Consider the following 14819-nt stretch of genomic DNA (forward strand, 5'->3'; position numbering starts at 1 on the left):
GAGGCCATTGCTTTGCCACTGAACCATGACTGTACGCAGCGGGGGCTAGGGTAAAGGGCAGTTCCCACAAATAAAAAAATAAAATGCAATAATTTTCAATAATTCATTGAATTTCACCCCGGTCCCCAACATTAAAAAAATCCTCTGTACGACCATGCATTATTGCTCAAGGCATGGGCACACAGAAAGTTACGAAACTTCGTAGTAACGAACCATCGATCGGAACTGCGAACCTTCGGGTTGAGCATTCGGACCTAACTTCGGATGAGCGAACCTTCGGAAATATGTACTTTCAGAACGAAAAAAAAGTCATAACAAGCCTGCTTCACTTGTGCAGAAAATTCTATGCGCAAAGTCATGAAACTCACCTTGGCAAGGAGCTGTTCTGTTTTTATGGGGGTGTTTAGGGTTTCTTTGCATTCATTTTTGTACATGTTCCTCTCGTAAATGGGGGGGGGGGGGGTAAAGGACAAAATTAATACTAAGGTAAGCCATTAGGGTAATAAAGAGGGGCAAAACCCGGTTATGCCCCTCCTATATAAAGACGTGAGCGTTCTTAATCTAGTAATCCAGAAGCTAATAATCTTCAATCGTATAACAAAAAAATGCACCTCGATTACGCTCTGACACAAATTGCGAAATGTTAAGGTGCTTACAAATATTGGTTTGTCTCTTTTTAATTACTTCTTCACCAATGTTGGGGGGGGGGGTTATGCCCCTCCTATATAAAGACGTGAGCGTTCTTAATCTAGTAATCCAGAAGCTAATAATCTTCAATCGTATAACAAAAAAATGCACCTCGATTACGCTCTGACACAAATTGCGAAATGTTAAGGTGCTTACAAATATTGGTTTGTCTCTTTTTAATTACTTCTTCACCAATGTTGGGGGGGGGGGTTATGCCCCTCCTATATAAAGACGTGAGCGTTCTTAATCTAGTAATCCAGAAGCTAATAATCTTCAATCGTATAACAAAAAAATGCACCTCGATTACGCTCTGACACAAATTGCGAAATGTTAAGGTGCTTACAAATATTGGTTTGTCTCTTTTTAATTACTTCTTCACCAATGTTGGGGGGGGGGGTGACGTTTCTTGCTCGAAGTTTAAATTGACTCAATCTAGATTTTGAAGGCGATCGAGAGCAAAGCGAGTTATAGTAAACAAAATGACGAATTATTATCGTAAACATAATGGTAGATATTTGGAAAATTATGTAGGATATGTTCGAACATCCCAATGCCTGCAAAGAGGAGGTGACAGTTGAATCTCTATCTCTCTCTCTCTCTCTCTCTCTCTCTCTCTCTTTCAGCTCCCCTTCTCTCTTTGATTGGCTAGATAGGTCCTTTACGAGTGTTTCCTCTCAGCTTAAATCTGGAAGTAGTATCTGTTATTGCTTATCTTGCTTGTCGCATGTCGCGACAAGATGGATGATAATACCCTCTCATTACTCAATAACGAGAAGAAGATTATCAAAGCACGGGCACCATGAGAGTTTAATTTGTCATGGCGATTCGGCAGAGCGAAGTGAGGGGGAAAAAAGAAAATAAACGAAGGGCGTTGGTCCATGGACCGTCGCCAGTCCGTTAGATGAATGGAAAAAGATGGAGGTACTCGAGTCCCCTAGTCTGGCGGCCATAGCTTCATTAATTTGATTTCAGTCAGGCTAAGAAGACCGACTCTAGACGAACATTAGCCCGAACTAAAATATTACCTTATCATAAATGGCAAATTATCATGTCGGTTTGGATTCGGTTTGATTGGTGACCGATCAAACTGGAGTCTTAAAAACGAACTTCACATTGCCTGCCTTGTTATGCGTGTGGATTGGTTTATTATAGCGGTTGCTGAGTAACATCTGACCCTGACATTATATTATCGTTCTTAACTACGATTTAGCTTCCATCTACCGGTACGTTTGAATCACTCGAAACTAACTCAACTACTTACTGAACCTGATGCGTTATACACCATACTATCGACCTTCAAGCTTTTCGAATCGGTGTATCTTTTCCTAGGGAACTTTTTTCTCTTCATCAGGTCTCACTTTTGCTTCATGAGCGTCATTGGTGCTTATGGATGTTCTAATATTGGATCTAATATTTTTCCACCCTTATCGTTCATTTCTGACAGTTGGAAATGGTGTGTGCCTCAGGAATGCATCACATTTGAACATCGCCGTGAGGCAGCTCATATAATTTGATTTGGATAGAGAACCGCACATCTTCACCAAGTGTTCACTTCAGATTTCACTCATTACAAGAAAATAAGTTCAGCGTGTTCTCAAAGGCCACTCGACGCGGGTGTTGGTATTGTTCAAAATCTCACGATGGATCTTCGTTATATAATGTTGGTCAAGGAAACACGCACGTACCTCAACACGCCTATAACTGTACTTTAACACCACGTTTATATTACATCCACCCTTTAGGAGTAATCGGGGTTTTTCTTACCTTGAACATTTTCAGCTTGTTGCTTTCTTTCTATATATGATATACATTATTGTGACAAAATTACTTCATGATGAATCGTTATAACCTGACAAAAGAATTCCTAAAGTAATGTTATCCCATAACTGATAATAATATACACAGAAGTGTATCTCTTTACGATTTACCCTACTCTCTACAAGGATCAGTTGTTTCTGGACGTTCAAAGGACGTTGCTGTAGACTCTGGAATTGCCACATGCCCAAATTGCATATCCGACAATGATGGATTCTTACAATCTTACCACAGATATACCTGAAGTACAACAGGATATATCCTATGTTCGCTATGTGTTGGTCGGTGTCTTCTTTCTGCCGTGTGCCATTGTAATTTTTGTCGGAAACACTTTTGTCCTGTTGGCGTACAAGAGGGACAAACGGATCCGGAAAAATACAACCAACGCCTATATTCTCAACCTTGCTGTGGCCGACCTTCTTGTGAGTGTTGTCATGGCCATTTATGTTCCATTATATTTTACAGGCACTTGGAAGTTTGGCGGTGCATTTTGTGTCGTCTTGTGTGTACTGGACTACACAGCGACGGACATGTCTGTAATGACGATCATCGCCATCAGCGTCGACAGGTACGTTATGGTGCAAAATTCCCTACGACACCGATCGAGACAATCACACAAGAAGGTAGCCATCATTTGCAGTATCATCTGGATAACCTGTCTAGCTACCCATTCGACTCTAGCCTTCACCTACTCCTCAAGGACAGGATTCCTGCATGATGAGGACAGAATTGCCGCATGTGATCTCGGATATGGAAAGAATCTCGTTGTTCTTGTTATGACGTTCTTGGTGGAGTTCCTGGTACCTGCTTTATGTGTCTTCGCCCTGAATCTCACAGTGTATTTTCGTTTGAAGAGACGTACCATCATACTCCAAACCAGGCAAGGTCGATGCCACCTATCATCAGCAGTTCCTCTTGATTATAGAGCGTCCCCGACAACCTCTTTGGAAAACGATGACATGCGGATTCATAGAAGCGCTTCAGGTTCTCAACACCAAAAAGCGGCAAGGTTCTTGGCATTGCTCCTGTGTGTCTTTATACTATGCTGGTTGCCCTACTATATCAACGAATGCTATGCATTTTTCTATTCCTCAAGCGTCCATACGGAAGCGCTTACCGACCTAGTGTCATACATTATGGCATACATTATGTGGATAAATTCTGCAATAAATCCAATCCTGTACGCTTTCACCAACGTCTTCTTCAAGGAGAATTTCAAGCGGTTCTTAAGATGCAAGTGAAGACCCCTTTGAAGACAGGAAAGATTGATGAAAGAAGACTCTCTGTTCAGACAAAGATACAGAGAGCATTGGTTTCTCCATTATAAAAGTATTAACTTACACTTTACTTTGTCTAAGAGTGTAATTTTTGTATATACATTGTTTTTATTGTACAGGGATAGCAGTTTATAAACTGAGGAGACAACCTGGCTGAAATAGAACTGTAAATAAATGAATTAATAAATATCTATTACATTAAAAAGATAATGGTATTGGTTCTTACGAAATCGAAAAATAACGACGAATACACACGTACTACATATTTTCGTCCAATTTAGGATCTCTGTTCATTCTTGCGAGTAATTCTAAATGCTTACCGTCATAAACTTAATTATTCACCGCTGTTCTCCGAATACTAAATTATTCCATATTGATCATTGATTGGTTTACGAGTTAACGGACGGATGAGGGGCAATCGTTTTCGTAGGTTTATATTTCCGGGAATGTTTACTTTAGCCAAAGATTCATTCGAATCAAACCTGGGGGGGGGGGGGTGTGGTATGGCTGAAGCATGAGTTGTTTCTTAACGTGCCCCTCTCCTGTTTCAAAGACACTGTTAATGTTACCGTGTAAAATACTCCGTTCCTCGGAAAGGAGGTTAGATGAAGACACCGCGTAGAGGAGAGTCACTATCTTTGCATGCACGTTAAGAACCCATTGCATAATTCCCATAAGTGTATGGCAAACCTGGTGAAGTGGTCAACATGCCCGCAACCCCAATCAGCTATACCGGAAGGAGAGACCAGACCCTAGGGTCACATAGATTCAGTTTTTTCTTTCCCTTCCCAGGCACAAGTGAAGTCAAATACGTAATAATAATTATTCCAAAGATCGGTTATTCTTGGCTAATCATAACAAATTAAATAGGGTAAGTAATTCCGAACATGGTCCATGGTTCCATTTCATTTTTTGATTTATATGAACCCTATTTAATTTCGGATTATGAAACTTCGTAGTGACGAACCCTCGATCGGAACTGCGAACCTTCGGGTTGAGCATTCGGACCTTACTTCGGATGAGTGAATCTTTGGCAGTATCAACCTCCAGAAGAAAAAAAAATTATTACAAACCTATGACACTTGTGCTGAAAGTTTTTAGGCAAAGTCATGAAACTCACCTTGGCAAGGAGCTGTTCTGTTTTAATGGGAGAGTTTAGGGTTTCTTTGCATTCTTTTTCGACATGTGTCTCTCGTATTGGGGGGGAGGGGGGGGGGGGTAGGACAAAATTATTACTAAGGTAAGCCATTAGGGTTACAAAGAGGGGACACAGCCCGGTTATGCCTCTCCTATATAAAGACGCCAGCGTTCGTAATCTAGTAATCCAGAAGCTAATACTCTTCAATCGTAAAACGTCGTCTCGATTACGCTCTGACGCAAATTGCGAAATGATAAAGTGCTTACAAATATTGGTTTGTCTCTTTTAATTACTTCTCCACCCAGGTGTTTTTTAATGTGACGATTCATGCTCGAAGTTCAAATTTACTCAAGCTAGATTTTGAAAGCGATCGAGAGGAAAGCGAGATGCAGTATAAATAAAATGACAATTTATTATTGTTAACAAATGGTAGATATTTTATCAATGATTTTTGTCATTTGTCATTGAAAAAAGGTTTTGTGAAACGCCCCCACTGGTCATTTAATTAGGGGATGAAGTGACAGAAAAGCGATCAAATTAGCTGAGGGTGGCTTTTCGAGATGTTCCTCTACGGACGCTATTACATTTGTTCGTTTCATCCGGGTAATTTATTAAACAAGTTAAGCCATGCTTACGATTGGAAGATAGGAGTGAAACGTCATCATGGTCAAACTCGAGCTCATGTCTGCAACGGCTGATTGATATCCGACTAGCCTGACGCTGGGCGCTTCATGGAACTTGTCATACGAATTCAGGCACATGAACACAGGCTGAAAAACAATCTGCCTCGAAGAGCCGTGAATCGTTCAATTTGGGGTCGGCAAGGAATCGCTTTTGGCTGTGTGACTGAAATATGGCGGCCAGCACTTCATTAATATTTGATGTCATTCTAAGGAGAACGCCCCTAGACGAAAATTAACCAGAACTAAAAGATTAGCTTATCACAAATGGCAAGTTATTATGTCGGTTTGGACTCGGTTTGATGGGCGAACTACACATGGCCCAACTTGTGGATAGGTTTATTTTAGCGGTAGCTGTGCTTTGACATTATGTTATTATTCTTAACTAGGAATAGTCTAACGATTTAACTTTCATCTACGGTTGAATCATTGGAAATTATTCAACTACTTACTAAACCTGATACATGATCCTCGATACTTTCGACATTCAAGTTTTGCAAATTGAAAAGTGGTATATCTTTTCCCGGAGACATTTTTAATTCTTCACCAGGTCTCAATTTTGCTCCATGAGTGTCATCGGTGCTTATTATTCACTATAATGATGTTCTAATATCGGATCTAATATTTTGCTATCCTTACCATTCATTTTTCACCGATGGAAATGGTGACATGTGCCTCAGCCTCAGGAATGCATCACATTTGAATATCACCGTGAGGCAGCTCATATAATTTGATTTGGATAGAAAGCTGCACATCTTAATCAAGTGTTCACATCAGATTTCACTTTTTACAAGAAAATAAGTTCAGAAAATAAGTATTCTCAAAGGCCACTGGACGCGGCTGCTGGTATTGTCCAAACTCTCACGATGGACCATCGTAGTATACGTTTATCAAGGATACACGCACGTACCTCAACACTCCTATAACTGTAATTCAGCACCACGTTATTACCCGCACCCTTTACAAGAAAGTTAGGGGTTTTTACCCAGAGACATTCACAAGTCGTCGCTTTCTATATAATTATGATATGCATAATCGTAGCAAAACTTCTTCATGATGATGCATTATAACCTGACAAAAGAATTAATAATATACACAGAAGTGTATCTATTTACGATTTACCCCATTCTCTACAAGAATCCAGTTGCTTCTGAACGTTCACAGGACGTTGTTGTAGACTCTGGAATTGCCACATGCCAAAATCCCATACCCGACAATGATGAATCCTTACAATCTTACCACAGGTATACCTGAAGTACAACAGGATATATCCTATGTTCGCTATGTGTTGGTCACTGTCTTCTTTCTGCCGTGTGCAATTGTAGTTTTTGTCGGAAACATATTTGTCCTGTTGGCGTACAAGAGGGACAAACGGATCCGGAGAAATACAACCAACGCCTATATTCTCAACCTTGCTGTGGCCGACCTTCTTGTGGGTGTTGACATGGCAATTCATTTTCCTTTATTTCTTACAAATAAGTGGAAGTTTGGCGGGGCGTTTTGTATTGTTTTGATGGTACTGGACTACACAGCGGCGGACATGTCTGTAATGACGATCATCGCCATCAGCGTCGACAGGTACCTTATGGTGCACAACTCCATTCGGCATCTATCGAGACAATCCCACAGGAAGGTAGCCATAATTTGCAGTATCCTCTGGATGACTTGTCTAGCTGCCCATTCGACTCTAGCCTTCACCTACTCCTCAAGGACAGGATTCCTGCATGATGAGAACAGAATAGCCGCATGTGACCTTGGGTACGGAAAGAATCTGGTCGTCCTCATTGTAATGTTCTTAATCGAGTTCCTGGTTCCTGCTATATGCGTCTCCGCCCTGAATCTCACAGTGTATTTTCGTTTGAAGAGACGTACCAACAAGCTCCAAACCAGGCAAGGTCGAGACCACCAAGTATCATCTGCGTCTCGGACAACCTCCTTTGAAAACGATGACATGCAAATTCATGGAAGCGGATCAGGTTCTCAACACCAAAAAGCGGCAAGATTCTTGGCATTACTTCTGATTGTCTTCACATTATGCTGGTTGCCCTTCTATATAAACGGATGCTATACATTTTTCAATTCCTCTGGTGTTCAAAATGAAGCGCTTACCCATCTAGTGTCATTCGTTCTGTGGATGAATTCTGCCATAAACCCATTCTTGTATGCTTTCACCAACGTCTTCTTCAAGGAGAATTTTAAGCAGTTTTTGAGATGCAAGTGAAGACAAACGAGTTTGGTGAAATAAGACTCCCTTTTCAGCTCAAATCACAGACAAAGATGCAGAAAGCAATGGTTTCTCTATGATAAAGTATGAACTATGAAATTATAAAGACAAGGAGGGTGCACTGTAAAAAAAAAAGTTGAGCAGACGTAACTGGATAAATCGAATTTGGAAACATTCTGTCCGATAATTGGGTTATTATCTCCCAACCATTTAATATATGACTTTACCTAATGTTAGGTCAAAATAATGGTTGGGTTGGTGTTACTTGGCAAATCGATGTTGGGCAAATGTTGTCCAATAATTGGGTTATTTTCTACCAACCATGTAGTTACCAATGAAATAATTGGGTAATGATATTGGACAAATTAAATTTGGGCGAGTTTTTTTCCAGCAATTGGGTTATTTTTTCCCAACCATTTACTACATAGTTACCCAATTAAAATATGTTGAAAATTGGTTGGGCAGATGTTACTGGGCATACGTAAGTCGAGCAACAGTTATGGAACAATAGGGTTCTACTCTTATATTAGAGGTGTCGTGGTCGTGTGGATACGTCACAGGACTGTGGATCACAATGTCCGCGGTTCGAATCCCACCGCGGCACTAATGTCATTTTATATATAATATTTATCATATTTTATCCAACTTATTTGCCCAACTAGTGTCAAGTATGCTACACATTATGGTGAGAATTGGGTGAATTTCTGATTGGGTAAATTTTTGTTGGCTAAAAGTTGGGTATTTTCTTTTTATCCAACACTGGGTAAATCATGCAAAATCTTGAATTTACGCAACAGTTGGTTGGACACATAATCGCCCTCATGCTGTGTAAAAATTGGGCAATCTTTTGCCCAATATTTTTTAGAGTGTGGCTGAAGCCTGTGTCGTGTGTTATCGTGCCCCTCCCCCGTTTCAAAGACACAGTCTATGTTACAGTGGAAAACACCCCAACCCTCTGATAGGACGTTAAATGAAGGCACTGCGGACCGGAGAGTCACCACCTTTGCATGCACGATAAGAACCCACTGCACGATTCCTGTAAAGTGTAGGGCAAACTCTGGTTAAATGGTCAACCTGCACACAACCCCAATCAGTTATACCGGAAGAAGATACCCGTGGGTCACAGTGAATCAGATTGCCTTTCCCCTCCCAGGCACAAGTGAAGCCAAATACTTAATAATTATTATTCAAAAGATCGGTTATTCTTCGTTATTTATGAAAAATGAAATATGGTTAATGATTCCGTAAATGGTACATTATTTGATCATTTTCATTTTTTGAATTATATGAACCCTCTTTAATTTCGGATTATGAAACTTCGTAGTGACGAACCCTCGATCGGAACTGCGAACCTTCGGGTTGAGCATTCGGACCTTACTTCGGATGAGTGAATCTTTGGCAGTATCAACCTCCAGAAGAAAAAAAAATTATTACAAACCTATGTCACTTGTGCTGAAAGTTTTTAGGCAAAGTCATGAAACTCACCTTGGCAATGAGCTGTTCTGTTTTAATGGGAGAGTTTAGGGTTTCTTTGCATTCTTTTTCGACATGTGTCTCTCGTATTTGGGGGAGGGGGGGGGGGTAGGACAAAATTATTACTAAGGTAAGCCATTAGGGTTATAAAGAGGGGGCAAAGCCCGGTTATGCCTCTCCTATATAAAGACACCAGCGTTCGTAATCTAGTAATCCAGAAGCTAATACTCTTCAATCGTAAAACGTCGCCTCGATTACGCTCTGACGCAAATTGCGAAATGATAAAGTGCTTACAAATATTGGTTTGTCTCTTTTTAATTACTTCTCCACCCAGGTGTTTTTTAATGTGACGATTCATGCTCGAAGTTCAAATTTACTCAAGCTAGATTTTGAAAGCGATCGAGAGGAAAGCGAGATGCAGTATAATTAAAATGACAATTTATTATTGTTAAGAAATGGTAGATATTTTATCAATGATTTTTGTCATTAGTCATTGAAAAAAGGCTTTGTGAAACGCCCCCACTGGTCATTTAATTAGGGGATGAAGTGACAGAAAAGCGATCAAATTAGCCGAGGGTGGCTTTTCGAGATGTTCCTCTACGGACGCTATTACATTTGTTCGTTTCATCCGGGTAATTTATTGAACAAGTTAAGCCATGCTTACGATTGGAAGATAGGAGTAGCTCATGTCTGCAACGGCTGATTGATATCCGACTAGCCTGACGCTGGGCGCTTCACTGAACTTGTCATACACATTCAGGCACATGAACACAGTTTGAAAAACAATCTGCCTCGAAGAGCCGTGAATCGTTCAATTTGGGGTCGGCAAGGAATCGCTTTTGGCTGTGTGACTGAAATATGGCGGCCAGCACTTCATTAATATTTGATGTCATTCTAAGGAGATTGACGATATCCGAACATTAACCAGAACTAAAAGATTAGCTTATCACAATTGGCAAATTATTATGTTGGTTTGGACTCGGTTTGATGAGCGACTGATCATGTACGGTGTACATTAGGGCAATCAGAGCTCGTAGATGCGAATCATTTAACGAACGCTACAGTTTGGAGACTCCCTTGAAAAGGAACTGCACATTGCCCACCTTGTGAATAGGTATATTTTAGCGGTTGCTGTGCGCTGACATTATGTTATTATTCTTAACTAGGAATAGCTCAACGATTTAACTTTCATCTACGGTTGAATCATTGGAAATTATTCAACTCCTTACTGAACCTGATACATGAACCTCGATACTTTCGACATTCAAGCTTTGCAAATTCAAAAGTGGTATATCTTTCCCAGGGACATTTTTAATTCTTCACTAGGTCTCACTTCTGCTCCATGAGAGTCATCTGTGCTTATTATTCACTATGGATCTAATATTTGCTATCCTTATCGTTCATTTTTGACGGTTGGAAATGGTGACATGTGCCTCAGCCTCAGGAATGCATCACATTTTTACATCATCGTGAGGCAGCTCATATCATTTGATTTGGATAGAAAACTGCACATCTTCAGCAAGTGTTCACATCAGATTTCACTTTTTACAAGAACATAAATTCAGCGTGTTCTCAAAGGTCACTCGACGCGGCTGTTGGTATTGTCCAAATTCTTATGATGGATCTTCGTTATATAATGTTGGTCAAGGAAACCTCATCACGCCTATAACTGTACTTTAACACCACGTTTATATTACCTCCACCCTTTACGAGTAGTCAGGGTTTTTCTTTAACCTGAACATTGACAAGTCGTCGCTTTCCATATATGATGAACATTATCGTGACAAAATTACTTCATGATGAATCGTTATAACCTGACAAAAGAATTCCTGAGGTAATGGACATTCCATAACTGATGATAATAATAAACACAGAAGTGTACCTCTTTACGATTTACCCCCACTCTCTACAAGGATCCAGTTCCTTCTGAACGTTTACAGGACGTTGCTGTAGACTCTGGAATTACCACACGTCCAAATTTCATATCCGACAATGATGGATCCTTCCAATCTTACCACAGGTATTCCTGAAGTACAACAGGATATACCCTATCTTCGCTATGTGCTGGTCACTGTCTTCTTTCTGCCGTGTGCCATTTTAATTTTTGTCGAAAACACCTTTGTCCTGTTGGCGTACAAGAGGGACAAACGGATCCGGAGAAATACAACCAACGCCTATATTCTCAACCTTGCTGTGGCTGACATTCTTGTGAGTGTTGTCATGGCAATTTATGTTCCAGTATATCTTACAGGCACTTGGAAGTTTGGCGGGGCGTTTTGTGTCGTCATGTGGGTATTGGACTACACAGCGACGGACATGTCTGTAATGACGATCGTCGCCATCAGCGTCGACAGGTACCTTATGGTGCACAACTCTCTTCGGCATCTATCGAGACAATCCCACAAGAAGGTAGCCATCATTTGCAGTATCCTCTGGATGACCTGTCTATCTTCCCGTTCGACACTAGCCTTCACCTACTCCTCAAGGACAGGATTCCTGCATGATGAGAACAGAATTGGCGTGTGTGACATTGGGTACGGAAAGAATCTGGTCGTCCTCATTATAATGTTCTTGATCGAATTCCTGGTTCCGGCTATTTGCGTCTTCGTCCTCAATCTCACAGTGTATTTTCGTTTGAAGAGACGTACAAACAGGCTCCAAACCAGGCAAGGTCGATACCACCTACCATCAGCAGTTTCACTGGATGATAGAGCATCTCAGACAACCTCCTGTGAAAACGATGACATGCGGATTCATAGAAGCGCATCAGGTTCTCAACATCAAAAAGCGGCAAGGTTCTTGGCATTACTTCTGAGTGTCTTCGTACTATGCTGGTTGCCCTTCTATATTAACGAGTGCTATACGTATTTCCGTTTCTCCGGTGTTCGTAATGAAGCGCTAACCCATCTAGTGTCATTCGTTCTGTGGTTGAATTCTGCCATAAATCCATTCTTGTACGCTTTCACCAACGTCTTCTTCAAGGAGAATTTTAAGCAGTTTTTGAGATGCAAGGGAAGATAGGGAAGTTTGATGAAAGAAGACTCTCTTTTCAGTTCAAATCACAGACAAATATGCCGAGATCATTGGTGTCTTCATGATAAAAAAATTAAAGGAAACCTAAACCCAAAGAATAAGTGTAGGTATTCTGAAAAATGAGATGTATTCCAGCCTTTTGATTTACAATATTCCTTACGAAAATGTACAAGATGTATATAAATGAAGATATTCTTCGCATGACGTGATGCCTTTCAGCATCAATAACGAAAACTTTACTTTTCAATGAACAAAAATAATAACTGAGATGATAAAAATTATATTAGGTGAAAAATAAATAACAGGGGCACAATGGTAACAAAATTTATTTATAAATACTACACTATAGCAGTTGACAAATCCATTTCATTTATGAGAAAACTTCAGCCCAGAAGAGCACTAACTTATTTATGCAATTTGCGTTCTGGCAATTATAGTACAAAGGATAATAGCAGGTGAATGAAATGCTTCATCACCACACACGTCTGGGAAAGAAGCATCCATAAATTTGAATACATTTACTTGATATACGACTTCGCATAGTACGTCACATTATCAAGAAAATGGCGATGCCCATGTCGTGCTGAGAAACTGTACTTTATTTTTGCTTTATACCTCTATCATACACGTTGGTGGGGAATCTCGTAGATTTATGGGCAATAATATAATAAATCTCTCAGAATAAGTAAATTTATTAGTTGGGGTTCGGTTTCCTTTAACTGACACTTTACGATAAGAAGAAGTATAAAATAAAACTGGTAACCACAATTTTACCTTTAAAAAAAAATAGGGCTCCCACCCCTGGCAAAAAAAAAAAGTTAAAAAAACAGATGGTAACCACAATTTGACATCGAAGACGAAAGACTTGATGCATGGCTGATCGTCAACGAAACGGAGTTAAGTCTTTTGTCAACTCGGTTTGTTGCTACGGCAGGCAGCCAGTGAAAACGAATTTGATTAATCAAATTATGGAAATGCAAGCATTACTTTAAACAAACAGAACTTTGTTATTTATGACTCATTTTTCCTGATTGAGGTGTCATATGAAAGGGCATAAGATGAACCTTCTAGAAATGTGATTTTTCTCTTTGAAATTCAGATACCGCCCGCCAAATGACTTTTTGGTACCCTCTCTTCAAATTATTTTTAATCACCTATGCTTGAGAAATGCATCATATGAGTTGCGTCAAATGAAAGAAGAGGATCTAAGCTGTACAAATAAGTGTCATTTATTAATTATGATTGTGATTGAATTGTGATAAAACATCGATAATTTTCGGTTTCGTTTTTTTCTGGGACGCATTGTGTATATATATACAGTGCGTCCCAGAGAAAACGAAACCGAGAATTATCGATGTTTTATCTTAACTTAGTCACATTTATCATTAATAAATTACACTTATTTGTAAAGCTTAGATCCTCCTCTTTCATTTGATGTAACTCGTATAATCCATATTTCACGCATGAGTGATTAAAATGAATTTGAAGAGAGGAAAACAAAAAGTCATTTGGCGGACGGTATCTGAATTTCAAAGAGAAAATCACATTTCGAGAAAGCTGAGTTTCTGCCCTTTCATATGACACCACAGTCAGGAAAAATGAGCTCGGAATGACAAAGTTCTGTTTGTTTAAAGTAGTGCTTGCATTTCCACATTTTTATCAAACGAATTCGTTTTCACTGGCTGTCTGCTGTAGCAACAAACGGAATTAACAAAAGACTTAACTCCGTTTCGTTGACAATCAGCCGTAGACGAAAGTCTTCATGCATGGCTGATTGTCATCGAAACGGAGTTAAGTCTATTGTCAATTCTGCTTGTTGCTGCGACAGGGAGCCAGTGAAAACTAATTCGTTTGATACAATTATGGAATTGCAAGCACTACTTTGAACAAACAGAACTGTGTCATTCCTTGCTCATTTTTCATGATTGAGGTGTCATATGAAAGGGCAGAAACTCAGCATTTTCGAAATGTGATTTTCATTTTGAAATTCAGATACCGCCCTCCAAATCACTTTTTGGTTTCCTCTCTTCATATTCATTTTAATCATTCATGCATGAAATATGCATCAAGTTATGATAAAACATCGATAGTTCTCGGTTTCGTTTTTTTTTTTTTTTTTTGGGGGGGGGGGTACGCACTGTATATATATGTATGCATGAAATATGCATCAAGTTATGATAAAACATCGATAGTTCTCGGTTTCGTTTTTTTTTGTTGGGGGGGGGGGGGGTACGCACTGTATATATATGTATATATATATATATATATATATATATATATATATATATATATAAAGATAACAACTAAGTCATTCATACCCTTTCCAGGTTTTGTACTTTCATAACTACAGTATGAGAAAAATTAATTTCGCCAGATGTATGCTTCCTGAGGATGTGACAAATAAAATGAAGCTTAAATCTAAACAAATGTTAAACAAAAGACCTCATTTAACCAGTCCACCATTCATTCTAAGATTTACGAAAAAGAAAGAA

The 14819-nt window shown here is 39.6% G+C and overlaps 3 protein-coding genes across 3 annotated transcripts; all 3 read left to right on the top strand.

The window, feature by feature from the left end:
* The first annotated feature begins 1617 nt into the window (after nt 1–1617).
* Nucleotides 1618–4234, top strand: LOC579312 (D(2) dopamine receptor-like). Its single transcript, XM_030988200.1, has one exon. It carries the CDS (start codon nt 2709–2711, stop codon nt 3741–3743), a length of 1035 nt encoding a protein of 344 aa, XP_030844060.1. The 5' UTR covers nt 1618–2708; the 3' UTR covers nt 3744–4234.
* A 2876-nt stretch (nt 4235–7110) lies between these two features.
* On the top strand, nt 7111–7818 carry LOC579369 (adenosine receptor A1-like). The gene has a single exon (XM_779489.2). The coding sequence runs from the start codon at nt 7111–7113 to the stop codon at nt 7816–7818; it is 708 nt and encodes a 235-aa protein (XP_784582.2).
* Nucleotides 7819–11289: 3471 nt separating this feature from the next.
* Nucleotides 11290–12315, top strand: LOC754891 (alpha-1D adrenergic receptor-like). The gene has a single exon (XM_001187514.2). It carries the CDS (start codon nt 11290–11292, stop codon nt 12313–12315), a length of 1026 nt encoding a protein of 341 aa, XP_001187514.2.
* Nucleotides 12316–14819: the final 2504 nt, after the last annotated feature.

This window comes from Strongylocentrotus purpuratus, unplaced genomic scaffold (genome assembly GCF_000002235.5).
Source record: "Strongylocentrotus purpuratus isolate Spur 01 unplaced genomic scaffold, Spur_5.0 spur5_scaffold_17, whole genome shotgun sequence".
Taxonomy (NCBI): Eukaryota; Metazoa; Echinodermata; class Echinoidea; order Camarodonta; family Strongylocentrotidae; genus Strongylocentrotus; species Strongylocentrotus purpuratus.